The following is an 18,255-nucleotide window of genomic DNA, read 5'->3' as shown; positions in this document are numbered from 1 at the left end:
AGGGGAGCTGGAGTAGACCAGAGGCTATAAATATGAATTTGTACAGCTCTGGAGTAAATTCTTGTGCAATGGGGCCATGGTGAACCGGTGAGCCAGGTGAGGGTGGTAGTGCATGTAACCTAAGCACCACACAGAAAAGTATCAGGCGTTACATGTAGAACAGAGAGTGGATAAAAGATGGATGAAAAGTGACAGGCTGGAAAAGATCTGATATGAAATAACTCAGGAAGACGGTTCATTTAAAATTGTGATGAAATAGCAAATGGAACATTTACATCAAAACTGACAACTAGAGAAACAAGAATTCAATGAATGAAAGAGTATGGTAGAGGCTTGTGTCCTGCAGTCAAATGAATCAGGCTGACGATGAGTTGGTAGATTCAGTGAAATGACTTTTACAAAATGTTATTAATAATGGCCATCAAAAATATTAAGTAAATGCAGTGTGTGGTGCCTGAATGGGATCTTAAGATCAACACTTGGAAGTGACAAGTTAGGTTGAGGTGGTTTGAATTCTAGTGTCGCTGCACGGTGTCAGGAAGAGAAAGTGGTCTTAAATCGCAAGCTAGCCACAACTTCCAAAAGTGCACTCCTTGACTCTATGGAAATAACATACAAAAAGAGGTGGAAAAATATTTAATGAATCCTATTTATGATACAAATGAATAAAACAATTAGTTACACCAGTGGTATTGGTGGACAAAAACTTCCCAAGATAAACATTTCACTCCCTGTCTTCGGGATCTGGATATTCAAAGTCTTTGCTTCTGACATCAAGGTCTTCCCCATACTGAAGAGCGAAGTCAGTTTGAATCAACACGTCTGTTAGAGACTCTTCATTGTTTATGTTCAAAGGTACATACCGAACTAGGGAGAAGTCATCTAGAACTTTTCCTAAAGCATTAGTTAGCTTCTGATACCTGAAACAGAAACAACGTAACAGTATTAATTACTCTTCACTAGTGTATGACATCTGAATATAAGGGAAATACTTTCCAATAACTTGTGTACAGGAATAGAGTCTGCAAAACCTTTGGGAAAGTACTTGTTGAAGGTGTATGTACGTGTGTGTGTGTGTGTGGGTCGGGTGAAGTAACTATTTCCTCAACAATTGCACATTTTCCCATCCATCTGACAACAACCAAATTGGCAAGCTTATACACAAAAACTGCCCCTAAACATTAAAATTATTCACAACTAGAGTATAAAATACAATTTCCTTGAAAATAATCAAAATCTTTTGACTACAAATTTTGTTAATTTCAACACCTACTTTTTGTTAAACCTGGAGATGCTGTGTTCTGAGGCAAGCAGTTCATGGATCTCTGGCTCCAGAAATAGTTCCAACTGCTCTCGGGCTGCTTTATTCAGCAGATCCATTTTGGTTAGAATGTTAATGTGAGGAACCTGAAAAATAATATTGTCATTAATACCAATGCTTGAGAAGTGACAAATTCAGTAACCAAGTCCTTTCTTTCTATTAAATAGATAGTAGGCTTTTCTTTGCCCTCATTTCCTTTTGTGTGGTACGCATAAAACTAGTGGTATATACTAGATAATCCACAATATCCATCCAGCACACATGAGACCACTTGTCAACATCATTGCTAAAATTACTAACCTTATCTAAAGTATAACGGTCCATATTTCTAAAACAGAAACCTTATATCTGTTTGCTGGATCTTTTGTTAGCTTATGATAAAAGTCTGAAAACCTCTAAAGGTTGCAATACTCAACCCTCATTATCTAGCCAATGTCCCTTAGAGCAAAGTAAACAAAATCCAGCTCTTGCATTGTGGGACATTGGTGACATGAGAGTAAGGAACCTATAGGTAAGAGTGAAGTCTTAGGGGAAAGTTCTGCTGGATTTGCTATGAACAGACAGATCCAGATGGGCAAATATTTCTTTCAAAACTACTTAATTCTTCATGCTCAAGAGATGAAATTATGCTGGATATGCTTTTTTCACAAATTAGTCACACTCTCATTTGGAAACATTACCAGTACTGCTGGTGCAACTATTAGTGAGCCAATTTCACCCTTTACTGTTCCTATATATATTTTAGATTTGTTCAAAATGTCTCCACCTTCATAAACATGCACTAGATTACTAGCCTTGAGAAGGCTGTGTGGCCCAAGTAAACAGATGCTTATTGCTTACCTCCAACTGCACCATAGTGGCCAGTGCAGTGAGGGACCCTGAGAGGAACCTGGCAGCATCAACCATATATCCAGCATCCAATACAAACACTGCACATACTCTGAAGTCCCAGGCCTGAAGCTGCTGGACTAATCTGTAATAAAAAAGTATCTTTTAAATACATATGTTCATATCCAGTGCCTTTCAATAACTCTTTTCATCATGTTCATATTAAATGACTACGCAGCTGCAATATATTTTCCATAGTACGTTGCTAGCTGAACAAAGACCTAAAACTTTTCAATAATCATCTACACAGGAAGTCTCTTGTCACAACAGTACAACACAAGAAAAGAGTCACACAGAGATGGTATGTGAGTGTGACTTAAGACGGCTTTACACCTTGCAATTCCTGGCTGGCAATACAGCCGCGGCGATCTAGCGGCTAGACCGGCCGGGTGCTCTCGGAAGCAAGTACCTTCACACGTGGGAGGAGCCAACGGGAGCATCAAGACGTAAACTGCTAGTAAATGCAAGGGCATGAATTCATCCCAGACACCCCAAAAGGCTACTACCATATCTTAAAACCACAATGAGTTTGGTCCATTTGCCTAATATTGTAGAAATATTTTAAATAAACGAGTTTTATCATAAGTAGTATTGATTGATTGTTTATTGTTGCATTTAACAACAAAGGAGAAGGGAGCAACATGCTATTCCAGCCCCCAGGCATTAGGTGTGATTATATAATACACGAACATAATCATTCCTTCCCTCCTTCGATATCTCGCAAAGAGATAAAGATTTCCCACAATGTTGCTGCCACTCTCTCAAAAGTTGTTTTGCGCAGACTCTGCCTCTTGTAGAGCTTATCTTGTGGGTCCCACAAGTGTCGATGCTGCCTCACTTCCTCTAGCAATGCCACCTCGGCCTCCCGGCTCCAAATCTTGTTATCTGCATCGGTCATTTCTTGTTTTATTGGCGCTGACATGTTGTTTACCCAGCTGCCAGTCGGCAATACAAGACGGACACTCTCAGCTGCAGAGAACTTGCTGCGAGAAGGGCTCCCAGACCCAGACCCAGACCAAAAATGCTGCCGGCAGCACGTTGCGGCTGTATTGCCAACCAGGAATTGCCAGGTGTAAAGCCGCCTTTAGAGTATGCTTGCTTGGAGCAAGCTTGAATTAAAAAAGAAAAAAAAAAAAAAGAGAGAGAGAGAGAAAAGAAAGATATGCAGCAATGGATACAATTTAGATTAGTAAAGGTTAAAAAAAAAAACAGACAAATGAAATATATTTAGCCACCATGTATTCAGTTTACATATTATTGAAAGATCCAAAGGAAGGTAAACTACATTCATGGGTTTGTGGACCTTCAGAAGCTGCCTTGGAAATATCAATTGGTCTCTTGCAGATTCCTTATTTCCTCATTATGTGAGAAAATGAAAGCCTTCAGAATGACTTGGTAAAGGAACACATACAAGTCCAGGACTGAAACACTGAATTTAATGGGAAAAGAAAATTGGAAATTAGCAATTGTAAATGATGATACAACCTAGATGCCTAACATTGGAGCTGACACATGAAAATGACCAGTAAACTAAATTACTGTAGTCTAATATGATATGAAGTAAATAACAAACATACATTGAAATCCTCACAAAAGGTGGTGGGAGAGCAAATGCGAGACAAATGCTGAAATATAAATACATACCTCTTCATGACATCCATGTGTGTGTAGAGTTCTATCTGACCTGGACAGTCAAACAAGAGGCAGTCATCTTCATAGTCACCAAGTTGTTCCTGACAACAAAAATAATAATTAATTATCTCCTGTAAGAATATTCCATACAACCATATATAAAACAAACATAAATGTCTTTTAGATTACATGACAATCTACAATAAACCCTTCAGTTTTGTACCTAATTGGTATCATAAAGCTTCCACTGAATTTGATTTTTCAAACCAAAGTATTCAATTACCAGTAATCAAAAAATTGAATATCCCCTCTCCTGGAATGCCACTCTCATTCATCTCCACATCAATGGATGGTTCCTTATTGACAAACACCCATGCAAGTATTATGAGAAGAACTGTGAGTACCAAAAATATCAAACATGTAATAGTAGTAGAATGTAACATAATTTTATTGTTATTGCAAAGTTTGTAAAATCAATTTTCCATTGGCAGGCTTTGTCTAATGAACCACTAACTTTTTTAAGAACATGGGAAACATATCCTCAAATAAATGTGCTGAAGTAGTTAGCTGGTCCTTATCTTCTGAAACACTATATAAAAATGCTACACATTCATATCACCTTGAGCCAATCAAGCCCATCTGGCTCCAGCAGGTACTCCATACAAAACACAAGCCCTCCATTGGGACCAAAATCCATGTCTTCAGCTTGCAGGACATCATCTAGCTGAATCAAATCTCGCACATCCAACAAAGTTTCATAAGAAAATGCCTCAGCTGCAGGGTCCAAGTTGACTACACTGAAAATTAATAAAAAGGTTAATTAAATGTAATTACAGCAGCTCTTAAGTGAAAGAATAGTGAGTGGGATGTGAGGTAAGGAGGGGACTAATGGATATGGTGTGGGCTGAGTACAGGAATAGTGAGTGGGGTGTGTGGCACTGAGGGAATAACTGGATGGGCAAAAGGATAATTAATTAATGCTAAAATGTAGCAAAATCTTTCTTTAGCCATTGAAAATAGTAGAAAACAATTAATGGATGAACAGTGGACTCATGGCTATAAGGACATGTGGCAGTGGAGCCCTTGCATAGGAGGAATATTCTTGATAGGACTTGAGGATATGAAGATGATGGAGGGAGTGGTGGAGAGTTAGGGTTGGTGGAGTGAAAACTGCTTATTCACTAAAATGTTTCCACTGACCTGATGACTCTGTTCATAGTCTCAGCATGTTTCTGAATGGCTGCACAGTAAGTAGACTTGCCTGAGCCAGCAGGCCCAAGCACCAATTGGCAGTACCTCATTTTCTTATATGATGAAAAACTTGTTTTCAAGCTGCAATCATTAAAATTATGAAGATGTATTAATTCTAGTACAAACTCATATTAAAGTTGAACAAAAGAATGAAAGCTAATTACCACAATGATTTCTATTATATGAACAAAAATGTAATTAGGAATCCAATTCACTTATAACTTATCGTAACTGCTTCCCCAACAGAAACCTAAATATTTCTTATGAGATTTGTGGTCAAGCTGCATCTCCCCATTCCCATTTCTTACGCTCATTGAATGATTATGAAAAAGTTCAATGTAACTTTCCAAAGACAAAAATAAAAAAAATAAAAAGTATAATATGGTTTAACATGTCCACTTTGGCTGACATGAAGTTATGAGTGGCTGAGAAATGGCTAAATGTGAAATGAATATGAATGCAGTTAAACAGCATTAGCTGTGCAATAGTGTGCTCCTCTCTTACCCATGTAGCCGCTAGTATTTTATTTTTTCACTCAAAAATCATTGTTACTGGGTATTTTTTGGTTACATAATAAACCCATCAGTAAAGACTACCATCCAGCTTTAATGCTCCTGCTGTCAATTGACCTGAGAGTAACCTACAGATTTTCATGTCACCATGGCCTCCAATTTACTCCAATTTTGGGTCATGCGTATTGGTAAATACCGGCTGTGCTGACCCAGTGACACTTAACACGTTAGGACAGAAATGGCCGTACCAAAACGCACGGGTTAACACTTTTGCACACACCCTCCCATCTGATTTTCTCGTCCAAAACACACACCTTACTGGCTATTGGGAGGCCTGCTTTTGGTCCCTTGAGCGCGCGGTATAAATTTTTTCAAAACTCACTTATCGAATCTTTTGCTCAGTTCACTTTTATGAAACTACATACATTTCACTGTAAATTGTAAGCTCTTTCATATGGAAAGAGAAAAAAATAGTTTGTTTTACATTTTACCGAAATATCATGAGTTGAAGTGACGCGAACCGATTTCTGAAATAAAAAAAACTTACATTTTCACATAAAAGGAGTAAAAATATAACAAATTGTGTTCTATAACAAAAGAAGCAGACATTTATGAGCTAATTAGCACAACAAATGGAATTTTGATACACCAAATAAAACAGTCATAAATTTGAAAAAACAAACAAAGAAACTACATTTTTCTTAAATGTTTACTTTTTTCCACTTATCTCCATAACTGTTATAGTTTTTAATATTTTTTTATGGTTTCATCTTAAAGAACAGATCATTACCTATACAATGGTAGTTTCAGATTTTTTATATGATGTACCTATAGGTATAGTTGATGAGTTAGGCTTGAAAGAAAAAAAATCTTTGGTAACCCTGCCCCCTGCCACACACTAACCTGTCCGCGACCGCTAGAGAGAGTTAACTAAAGAGATTTTCTGCTCGTGTCACCAGTCTCCCAGGAAAATTTCCCAGCAAGAAGGGTCTATCAGCTTACCTCGAGCCGACACGCGCTAGCCTGTCTACAGACCAAGTATCACGCATCAATGAGAATTACAGAATTTTTGGTGAATTTTTTTGTCCCAGTGACGCGATGGTCGCGTCAATCAGAAACCGTGCTTTTTGACCAGACAATTATAGTGACGCGTATGTCGCGGCCACGTGCACGATAGTGTTAATAAGGTATAGCAAGGAATATGTCCTCAGTGAATTTTATGAATTCAAAGTGATACCTTGGAAAGGTTATTATTGCCGTGGGAGGAATATTGGAGACGCGAAGTGATTCTCTATATTTACCCCGTGATGTCCTGTTTAATGATGGAAAGTGCCTCTCATTTGAGTAACCTGTTGCCTAAAGCCTAAAACAGTAACCCATTGCCATAAGAAAGTGGGCTGTTGCTGCTTCATTTGTTACTATCTCAAAAAGAGGAATTTGTGACAATCAGTTACATGTGATGCTTGCCACATTAAAACCTATCCTGGTTATAATTCTAAAGTTCTACCTTCCCTAAGAACAGGGTAACATTACAGAGCTACAAACCAAGTCGCCTCCTCATCCAGTGGCCTCTGCTGCCCCCCATTCAAGCACCGTGACGTAGGACTTTAGCTCGGGCATAAACGCCTCACCATGGAGCTATTAATATGCATGTGTCTGCGAGGTGTTGTCCTTCCAGCAGTCTTTGTTCAGGCTGGGAAGTGGTGTTCACGAGGCGTTGCAACACGCACACTTTTAATGCACCGTTGAGAATAAGGAAGCTTGTCTTGTGGTCTTCAGCTCTTTCTTCTTCTTTTGACCTGTAACAAAAACGCTCTTGTATCGCTTCTTAGGTCCTCCTCCTCTCGTTCCTCCACTTATTCACACAGTGAAAAAGAAGAAAAGCGGAACAGTGAAAAAAAAGAAAGAAAAGCGGAACAGTACTGCAAAAGAAGAAAAGCGGAGCAGTGCAAAAGAAGAAAAGCGGGACAGTGCAAAAGAAGAAAAGCGGGACAGTGCAAAAGAAGAAAAGCGGGACAGTGCAAAAGAAGAAAAGCGGGACAGTGCAAAAGAAGAAAAGCGGGACAGTGCAAAAGAAGAAAAGCGGGACAGTGCAAAAGAAGAAAAGCGGGACAGTGCAAAAGAAGAAAAGCGGGACAGTGCAAAAGAAGAAAAGCGGGACAGTGCACAAGAAGAAACGGGACAGTGCAAAAGAAGAAAAGCGGGACAGTGCAAAAGAAGAAAAGCGGGACAGTGCAAAAGAAGAAAAGCGGGACAGTGCAAAAGAAGAAAAGCGGGACAGTGCAAAAGAAGAAAAGCGGGACAGTGCAAAAGAAGAAAAGCGGGACAGTGCAAAAGAAGAAAAGCGGGACAGTGCAAAAGAAGAAAACGGGACAGTGCAAAAAAAGAAATCGGGACAGTGCAAAAGAAGAAATCGGGACAGTGCAAAGGAAGAAAAGCGGGACAGTGCTAAAGAAGAAAAGCGGGACAGTGCAAAAGAAGAAAACACGGAACAGTGCAAAAGAAGAAAAGCGGAACAGTGCAAAAGAAGAAAAGTGGGACAGTGCAAAAGAAGAAAAGCGGGACAGTGCAAAAGAAGAAAACACGGAACAGTGCAAAAGAAGAAAAGCGGAACAGTGCAAAAGAAGAAAAGCGGGACAGTGCAAAAGAAGAAAACGGAACAGTGCAAAAGAAGAAAAGCGGAACAGTGCAAAAGAAAAGCGGGACGGTGCAAAAGAAGAAAACGGGACAGTGCAAAAGAAGAAAAGCGGGACAGTGCAAAAGAAGAAAAGCGGGACAGTGCAAAAGAAGAAAACGGGACAGTGCAAAAGAAGAAAAGCGGGACAGTGCAAAAGAAGAAAACGGGACAGTGCAAAAAAAGAAATCGGGACAGTGCAAAAGAAGAAATCGGGACAGTGCAAAAGAAGAAATCGGGACAGTGCAAAAGAAGAAAACGAGACAGTGCAAAAGAAGAAAACGGGACAGTGCAAGAGAAGAAAAGCGGGACAATGCAAAAGAAGAAAAGCGGGACAGTGCAAAAAAAGGAAAGCGGGACAGTGCAAAAGAAGAAAAGCGGGACAGTGCAAAAGAAGAAAAGCGGGACAGTCCAAAAGAAGGAAAGCGGAACAGTGCAAAAGAAGAAAAGCGGGACAGTGCAAAAGGAAAAGAGGAAAAAGAAGAAGAAGAAGAAGTTTGTTTACCTGAGCGAGGCGCGGCGCGGCGGACGCGAGAGAACGCTCCTAAAAGGCCAAATTCCCCTTTACGATGGTAGTATGGCAATGTTTTGTTGTTCGAGACGAGTATCAAATTACTGGAATGCTGGAGGTGAACAGCAGGACATTTAGGCGGGCCAGGGGGGGGAGCAAGGTGTGCCGTAGGTGTGGATAAGGTGGTAGTCCATGCTGCCCAAGTCCCAGGGCTGAAAGGGAGAGGAGTATAGGGTACATATTTACTTTATGGGTGTTGTCTAATCCCGAAACACTGACTATTCATTTCCATGTTAACTTTCAGCCCGGGCTGACTGGGGGGTTTATGGCAAGTCTGATTGGCCAAAACAAATCATGTGACAAATGGCATGAATTTCATTGATCCTTCTGTTTTATGTTTCATTACGCGACCACCCATGGTGCTGTGTGTCTCTGAGGGAGAGAGGCATTAGTACGTACCTCTTAACCCGGTAGCAGCGACGGGCCAAATCTGTGGCTTTACCGTGTAGCAGCAACGGGCCAAACTTGTGCCATGATATAAACCTCCCAAAATAGATGATACATAATCTGATCACAAATGCGTTGATATATATTATGAAATGGTTTGTGTGAGGGATGATTTTTTCTCATTTTTATCGCTTTGAGGGACCATTAAGAAACATGATCCTCGCTGCTACCAGGTTAAACAAATGCCAAGTGTTTCACACAGGTCATATGGCTTTTATAGCATTAAGTAAATACCTAAAAAGAGTGAGTATAATGATAAGGACTCACAAAGGTGTTTTGATCTGGATTCCTAATAGTCTTGTGAGGGCTCAAGTGCAATTTTTTCATTGTATCTGCAGATTGTGAGAATGAAACTGTTTTATTTCCAATAAGTTGTAATGTCTTCACTATTGACAAACATTTTTTTTTAAATCATTGTATTTTGGGAGGGATGGGGAAATTGAGGAAGCCAGTGAGATCTGCAGAGAACAGCTAGCAAATCAGTAAAACCATCCTAACTTAACAGAAATAACCAGTTTCATGCACAATTTGTGAGATGGGTGAGGTTATAGATATTTATCTTTCCTGCTAGGGCTGAGCATTTTCCAAGAAGTGACCAAAAGGAGGGTAGAGAATGTAAAGGAGTTTTTTTTAGCAAGCCTGGATGGTGCATACTGATTAGGGTGGATGCCTGCATATGTTCTCCTTCATGCCACTGCCAGCATTTTCAGTCTTTTCTTTTTTTATTTCAGGTCTGACCTGAGGAAGCGAGTTGTTTTAAGGGCAGTAGTCACTTCCAAACATAATTATTACCTCTTGAACATACACCGTGACCAAGTGTGCCACACTGACAATATGGCTTTTATGTCATTAAATGATTACCTGCAAAGAGTGAGTATAATGATAAGGACTCACAAAAGTATTCTCAGGACCTAGTTGAATGGAGGCTTCATTTGTTAATATGTATAGTTTGGAAGCATCCATACTAATAATATTGGGTGTTTAATAAGACACTTGTTTTCCGTAAAGTTTCATTTTATAGTTTTTTGTTTCATGAATGAAACTGTTTATGTTCTCTCTGATAACCATTTCCATCACAAATCATTTAAGTCTGATAACCATTTGAACATTTATTCATAGCCATTTAACAGTATGTTACATTTATTATAATATTTTGATTTGGCTAGCCTTTCTGAAGCCTGGGCTTTCCATCACACTCATTACACTCTCTCCCTATCACCATAGGAGAACCAGGAGTTTACAACAAAAACTGCAAACAGACTACATTAAATGTCACAGAATCTAGTTGAAAACAATGTGTTTATATTTTGTTTTCCTGCCTGATTATCAAACAATACCTTTGTTTTCCTCATATTCATCTTCAGAGCTATTTTCAGAGTCTCTCTGATTCTATGATCATTGTTTGTAAGTTTTACCCAGACTCACTCAGAAAGGAAGACTTTGTCATCTGTGGATCTCTTCCAAGACATTTAATAGTCCATGGTTAGAACTTCTGCTGCCTATGAATTTTGGCCTAGAAGAAATATTTCTGAATGCATTATCTATTTCCTCACTCTGCAGGTCCAGGCAACACTGTACCAACAAAATGGAGAAGCACTTGCTGTAAGTATAATGTTTATTCTTCATTATTGACTCCCTCATTAATTAATTCATGAAATTATCATGCCCCAAAAATATTTGAAAAGGTTTAATTTTGTTATCTCCTGATAGGCTTCCCTGCTTTCAGTATTATTTCAGTTTATATCACCCATGACAATGCACCCTTCCATCCTACAAACTTGAGAAACTAATGGGAAGTCTGTTTTAGTTAATTTGCATATCTTATGGAAACTACTCTTGTTATTTCCATACCTCCCATGCCTCACCGCAGTCACAAGTATAACCATGCAATTTTTTATGGAAAGTTATCATTATTTTTTGGCAGTAAAATAGCAAAACCTTACCAAGTAACATAACCCAACTGAAATAGCAACTGTGTGTGTGTGTATTTACCTAGTTTACCTAGTTGTAATTTAACAGGGCCTGGGCTTACGCTCGTGTGGTCCTGTCTCCATATCTGTACTTGTCCAGTTTTTCCTTAAAGTTATGCACACTCTTTGCCAAAATATCCTCATTTAGTCTGTTCCAAACCTTTATGCTTCTTTGCGGGAAGCTATATTTTTTTATGTCTCAAACATCTTCCTTTTCTCAATTTTTTACTGTGTCCTCATGTCCACTATTTTCCAGCTTCCATAATAGTCTTGTATGTGGAACTTTGTCAAAAGCCTTTTTCAAGTCCAAATACACGCAGTCTACCCATCCATCCCTCTCCTGTGTTATGTCCGTCACTCTCGAGTAAAAGCTCAATAAGTTTGTTGCACATGAACGCCCTTGTCTAAAGCCATACTGTTTTTCTGTAAATATATTATGTTCTATATTTTTTTTTTGTGTGTGTGTGTGTGTGTTTGTGTGTGTACATACACACATGAAAATAGTCAGTATAGCTCTAGCTTAGTTGGTTTACCATGTTACTGGCTGCATAGTTTTAAGGAAATAGGATATTAAATTTACCATGACCCTTTTTGAAAGAAGATTATATTATTGCTCTCAACCACTTCCTGGTATCAAAAGACACCAAGGGTTACTTGTTACAAGCAAGCATTGGGAGAGGAGATCACTCTTTCCTGTCCTTTCCATCCTGAAGCTTAATCAATATAATCTTTTTCCTTGCAGGAGCTTATATCCTTTCGAGACCCACACGTCATGAGTTCACGCTTGATGCTGGAGAAGCCTGAGAGAGACGTGGAGCGAGTAATCGATGTCTCCTTAGCTGAAGTCATTGCAGGACACCTTAGGTAAAAAATATTTAACAATAAATCTGACAAGCTGGAAGCATAATTTAGGTCTAGAATAAAGTAATTAATCACTTTATACATTGGTCACCTCCCTTTATATTAGGGAAGATAAGAAAAGGTAACAATAAAAAGAGCCTTTCCCATGGTATTATTGTGTGATCATTACTGAGCCTAAGAAGAATATTTAACTTTGAAGAGTGAGGATTTCAGACAACATAAAATTTTAAAAAGCTACAAGGTGGTATAAAAAAGTTCCAAGACTGGTTCCATAACACACCAACAGTACAGGAATGAGCGTGCTGTGGGGGTTAACAGTTAGCAAGTTCAGAAGAGCAGTCAGCGTGGAAATATCGATAGAAGATAGAAAGAGAGGTAACATCGCGGTGGAATTTAAGAGGTAGAAGACTATCAGTAGGAGGAGGAGGAGAGCTGATGAGACGAAGAGCCTTAGACTCCACTCTGTCCAGAAGAGCTGTGTGAGTGGAGCCTCCCCACACGTGAGATACATACTCCATACAAGGGCAGACAAGGCCCCTGTAAATGGATAGCAACTGCGCGGGGGAGAAGAACTGGTGGAGACGATACAGAACGCCCAACCTCGAGGAAGCTGATTCAGCGAGAGAGTAGATATGAAGTTTCCAGTTGAGATTTTGAGTTAAGGATAGACCGAGGATGTTTAGTGTTGAAGACGGTGACAGCTGAGTGTTGTCGAAGAATAGGGGATAGGTGTTTGGAAGATTGTGTCGAGTTGATAGGTGGAGAAATTGAGTTTTAGAGGCATTGAAGAACACAAGGTTCCTTCTGCCCCAATCGGAAATGATAACAAGGTCTGAGGTTAAGCGTTCTGCAGCCTCCAGTCTGAAGTCGTGTACTTCCTGTTGAGAGGGTCTTTTATTGAAAGAAGTTGAATAATGCAGAGTGGAGTCGTCGGCGTATGAGTGGACAGGACAGTTTGTTATGGAAAGAAGATCATTGATGAATAACAGGAAGAGAGTGGGTGATAGAACAGAGCCCTGTGGAACGCCACTGTTGATAGGTTTAGGGGAAGAGCAGTGACCGTCTACCACCACAGAGATAGAACACCCGGAAAGGAAACTGGAGATAAAGGAACAGAGAGAGGGATAGAATCTGAAAGAGGGCAGTTTAGAAAGCAAAGACTGGTGACAGACTCTATCGAAGGCTTTCGATATGTCTAGCGCAACAGAGAAAGTTTCACCGAAATGGCTGAGAGGATGACCAAGAGTCAGTTAAGAGAGCAAGAAGATCGCCAGTAGAACGCCCCTTGCAGAATCCATACTGGCGATCAGATAGAAGGTTAGAAGTGGAAAGGTGCTTTTGAATCTTCCGGTTAAGGATTGATTCAAAAGCTTTAGATAGACAGGAAAGTAAAGCTATAGGGCAGTAGTTTGAGGAATTGGAACGGTCACCCTTCTTAGGCGCAGGCTGTACAAAGGCATACTTCCAGGGCTGTGTCGTCAGCAGGGTCTGGAGACACAGTGGAGGCATGGAGGACACAGATGGTGGTGGTGCAAGCTGTGGCGCGCTTCATGCAGGAATGTAAGGAGGAGAACTGGATGCTGCCTGTCATGTACACTGCATGCCTGGATGTAAGGTATGGTATATATGTGCTGATAGAGATTTTTCACTATGGTGAAAATATTCTATATATTTAGTAATTTAATCTGGAGTATCAAATATATTCCTAGAAGAATTTTTTAATGCTTTGACATGATGAATATCTTTGCTGGCTGATGTAGCTTATTCTAACTTACCCAGCAAGTATTCATTATAGTACTTGTTTTGATAAAAGTTACAAATCTTTTTAGTTTGCCAAAACCATCAGTAATGCATAACTTTACTTTCTATAATATTGCAGCACAACAGTTGTGCTGCAGTGTTTTTATTACTCATATGTCATTACTGTACTTCCATAGTAGGAATTATGAATGAAAAGTATTATTTTTTTAACAGGTTGTTTGCTTTAGCTGCAGACCAAGAACTGACTCGCACAGGAGCAAGCAAGGCTGGAGAAACCCTGGAGAAAGCTGCTGAAGCTCTAATGAGCTGCTTCCGTGTGTGTGCTGCAGACACGTGAGTATATCTGAGAATAGACGTCATAAAATTACATACTATGTCATCTTTATTTGCAATCACTTATTTTCACCAGCATTTTTAATTTACTGACTATTCCAAATTCCCACAGTAGTAATTTTGAGGCATAAAAAGATGCATAGGATTTTGTAAAGGAGAGGTGAAATGAATCTTTGGCAGCAAACCCGGTGGTGCAGGCAGGAAGGAACAAGCCAAAGAAAAGGTGGCTAAACATAGTGAAAGACTGTGAGTATAGTGTATTATTTCAGATTAAGGAAGCAAGAGAGCTGACAACTAATAGGCGGGAGTGGAAGACATTCATAAAGCTGAATGATTTGTGAAAGCACACCCTTTTTAGCCTGAAAACCAGTATTGGTCTCAGACCCTGAAGGAGTAGGAGACTGAGGCCACCTAGTGTAAGTGAGATTTTTGAAGTCACAGTCATTGTAAGGATCTGGACACCAGTGATTCCCATTTCAAAGGACAATCTACTCTCCACTGACTACATGCTTTTTTGCTTCACAGGCGCACAACAGAGGATTGCACTAAGCGCTGGGGGCTGCTGTACCTTGTGAACCAATTTTTTAAGATTTATTTTAAGATCAACAAACTAAACCTTTGCAAACCAATGGTACGTGCAATAGAGGCTCTTAACTTCAAGGATCGCTTCTCACTCTCCCAGCTCATCACCTACAAGTATTACACCGGCAGGAAGTACATGTTTGACTCAGACTTCCAATCAGGTATTATGCTCTTCCTTGTACTGATGAGAATTGTTTTTTTTAATTTTTCATGACTTATGAAAAAGAAAAATCAATTAAGTTTAGGATAGGATCATTGATAGGTGTAGTATGTCATAAAGATATTTGGTAAAAGTCCAATAATCTGAACATAGATAATCCAAAAATCCCATTAGTCCAAATTTTTTAACCCTTGTTCTTTTTAGCTGATGCAACTTTGTCATTTGCATTCCAAAGAGGCCACGTCGGAAGTCGCAAGAACAAAAGACGCATCCTCATTTACCTGATTCCTGTCAAAATGCTGCGGGTATGTTGTTGTAACTTGAAATTCAGTGCCTATCCTTTCTCTTATATATTCTAACTATGTACTCACACTAGAGTCAAGGTGAAATTTTGTGATGTGTATCATACTGTATATTGTATTGCCTTGTATGTGTCAATTATGCACAGTAAGTCCTTGAATCATGTTGCTTCATTCATCATTGTTTTGTCATAAAAGTTGATGAGAAAAAAATGCAAATTGTTGTAGTATATGAATTCATAAGTGTATGACAATCTTACAAAAGTATACATCTTACAAGACTAGGTGACCATCAGCTTGTTGTTATGTTCCAGTTCTCCTTGTCTGTTTGATATTTTCATTATTTGACTTATAGAAAGAAACATGTATTTGAACATAATTCAAAGTAGTTTGATACAATTGGGTGCTCTTAAGAGTTATAAAAAAAAAGGGCGGATGCTTTATTGCCCTTCTTCCTACTGTGCACAGTATTCTTTGTTTACATGTTGACGCTAAATGAAGACTTACTGTAGTACAGACCAATTGTAATCACAGTGGAGTTTTTTTTCTTTTAATGTTAACTTTGTCCCTGTTTGTGTTTCCACCTTTGTATTTAGTGTTTGTTCTTATACTGTCGATATTTTCACAAAGGGCTACCTGCCTAAGCCGTCCTTGTTGGAGAGGTATAACCTGCCGGAGTTCAAAGATGTGGTCACCTCAGTGCGGCAGGGCAACGTGAAGTTACTCTCCGAGACCCTGTCCAGGCATGAGAGCTTTTTCATTGGAGCTGGTATATACCTCATCTTGGAGAAGCTCAAAATATTAGCATTCAGGAACCTCTTTAAAAAAGTGTAAGTGTGATTGTTTATTCTTTTGTTATTAGAATGACAGGAAGTAAACTTAGTACATTTTGAATTGCATGTATGGGAATGGTAAAATCAAACTGAATTTGTCAAGAAGATAAATGGGGAAGTTATGACATCAAAGGTGGTTTGAATGAGCGAGGAAATGGTAAGGACCTTTTCCTTCTCCAAGAAAGATATGAAATTAAAAAATTGATATTGATAAGCAAACTCTCCCTTCTCACCTCTGCAGATTCCTGATGAGTGGCACCCACCAGATTGACATCACACTGTTTCTGCGTGCCCTGCAGTGGATGTGTGTGGAGGATGTGGACTTGGATGAGACGGAGTGTATCCTCTCCAACATGATTAATGATGGACGCATGAAAGGCTACATCTCCCACGCTCACCGTAAGCTTGTAGTGAGCAAGAAAGATGCATTCCCACCTCTCACTTCTTGCTGAATCCAAGATGATTGTCAAATGTGTTTATAACAAAATTGTGTTTACCTACAACAGGCAAAGTCTAGAGGAAAAGCTCATTTGTTATCAGCATCCCTCTGAGCATCCACACAGAAATGGCACACCATTTCTGCAACACTGAGACTATGCTAATGAGTTTTCACAAAGGTGACCATAAACACAGCAAAAATTTGCAACATATGTAAACATTTACCCTGGGACAGCAAAGCAGAAGAAAATCTTAACATTAACGATGATTCTTGGAATGGATGAGCATCAAAATTTTTACTTCTCTGTCATCAAGGTTCGTTGTAATGTTGATGCTTCTTTCAATAGCTGGGCATTTTTCTACTGCTACATTTCCAACTACAAATCACTTAATGCATATTCGTTCTTAATCTAAATTGTGCCCTTTGTTTTGTGCAATTATTACATATTGCCTCCAATGTTATGAAGCTGTTCATGTAAGGAAAAAAAAAAAACCTGGGTCACAACCCTTTAGTATGAAGAACAAGTGCTAGAATGCAGGAACCTATTTTTAATATTATAACAGAACATTGATGAATAAATGTTTGAATATCCCAATATTATAATTATATCCAAATTTGTCATACATGACACTGAATGGAATTGTGGACCTTGGGGAACATTAACCTCCTCCTGTGGCTCATATATATACGCACTCATTATCAGCTGCTTACTGGTCCGCAAGGAAAGTGTGAGGGGTTGTGGCGTGACACCGGCAATATCATTAAAGATCACACATGTCACTATGTAGGGGAGAGCGGTGATGATTCGGCCACTTTTAAAAAAAAAAATTTTATTAGAAAAAAATGTTTGAAGTAGTGTAATTTTGTTGATCTCAATATGTTCCTTCATCATCTGGCTCTATAGTTTGTTAATATGATACCCGTAGCTATTTCCATTTTTCAGATGTAGGTGATGAAACCCAAGTTTCTAAATTGCTCGAACCATCCCCACCCATGGTGATGGTTTGGCCAGGGAGGTGGGATGGTACGGACACTCGTATTACCAGGGGTGTGGAGTCGAAGTCGGTGGAGTTGGCTACTTTTGGCTGGAGTCGGAGTCGGTAAAAATACCCCCGACTCCGACTCCTTAACGTAATCATTTATCGTGTAATGTTGTTGTTAATTTTTTTCTTTTACATTATCTAGATGTTGTCTATATAGAGTACACATAATTTGGATGTAAACACAAGTAAGAAAAAGAACCTCAAGAGAGTCTACCAACGCTACAGGCAGCATCTTAAAAAAGAAAAAAAAATGCAATAGAGGGGCATGGGGGTCAGAGTCGGAAAATTTTAACTCCGACTCCACACTCCTGCGTATTACTTGGCATAATATTAATTAATATAACTTAAGTTTGATTGGGTAATAAACAAGAATATATCGATTAAAAGACATTTGTATAAGCACAAAAGTATCCTTTCAATATATATAGGAAAAAATAAATCAAAACGAGAACTATAGAAGGACTATCAACACATAAAATCGGACTTGTATCGAAAAGAACAGCTCTGAGGGCGTGGTTGTCCCGTGTGGGCCAAGGCAACAAAGTTTTGCGCATTCACTCATAATCTCGCGGCACTCTGTCCCATACATTTTACAATAAGCCAGTAAATGAGCTTGTGTTGATATGACCAAGGATTATAGGTGTCCTTTGCATCAATGACTGTCAATTGATACAATAT

At 39.2% G+C, this 18,255-nt stretch overlaps 2 protein-coding genes across 2 annotated transcripts; one reads left to right on the top strand and one right to left on the bottom strand.

Annotated features, from left to right (window-relative positions):
* Window positions 1-621: 621 nt before the first annotated feature.
* On the bottom strand, window positions 622-7,458 carry LOC127007343 (GPN-loop GTPase 3-like). The gene is made up of 7 exons (XM_050878178.1): window positions 7,150-7,458; window positions 5,042-5,173; window positions 4,461-4,638; window positions 3,854-3,942; window positions 2,162-2,294; window positions 1,274-1,407; window positions 622-920 (listed from the first exon to the last, which is right to left on the bottom strand). Exons 2-7 carry the CDS (start codon window positions 5,140-5,142, stop codon window positions 725-727), a joined length of 831 nt encoding a protein of 276 aa, XP_050734135.1. The 5' UTR covers window positions 5,143-5,173; window positions 7,150-7,458; the 3' UTR covers window positions 622-724.
* Window positions 7,459-8,692: 1,234 nt separating this feature from the next.
* On the top strand, window positions 8,693-17,125 carry LOC127007341 (PCI domain-containing protein 2-like). The gene is made up of 10 exons (XM_050878171.1): window positions 8,693-8,850; window positions 10,028-10,166; window positions 10,857-10,898; window positions 12,009-12,130; window positions 13,596-13,742; window positions 14,102-14,221; window positions 14,747-14,964; window positions 15,168-15,268; window positions 15,893-16,092; window positions 16,337-17,125. Exons 2-10 carry the CDS (start codon window positions 10,131-10,133, stop codon window positions 16,545-16,547), a joined length of 1,197 nt encoding a protein of 398 aa, XP_050734128.1. The 5' UTR covers window positions 8,693-8,850; window positions 10,028-10,130; the 3' UTR covers window positions 16,548-17,125.
* Window positions 17,126-18,255: the final 1,130 nt, after the last annotated feature.

This window comes from Eriocheir sinensis, chromosome 35, assembly GCF_024679095.1.
Source record: "Eriocheir sinensis breed Jianghai 21 chromosome 35, ASM2467909v1, whole genome shotgun sequence".
In the NCBI taxonomy this organism is placed as follows: Eukaryota; Metazoa; Arthropoda; class Malacostraca; order Decapoda; family Varunidae; genus Eriocheir; species Eriocheir sinensis.
Note: the sequence above shows the minus strand (reverse complement) of the source record. Positions and strands in the feature narration are given on the sequence as shown.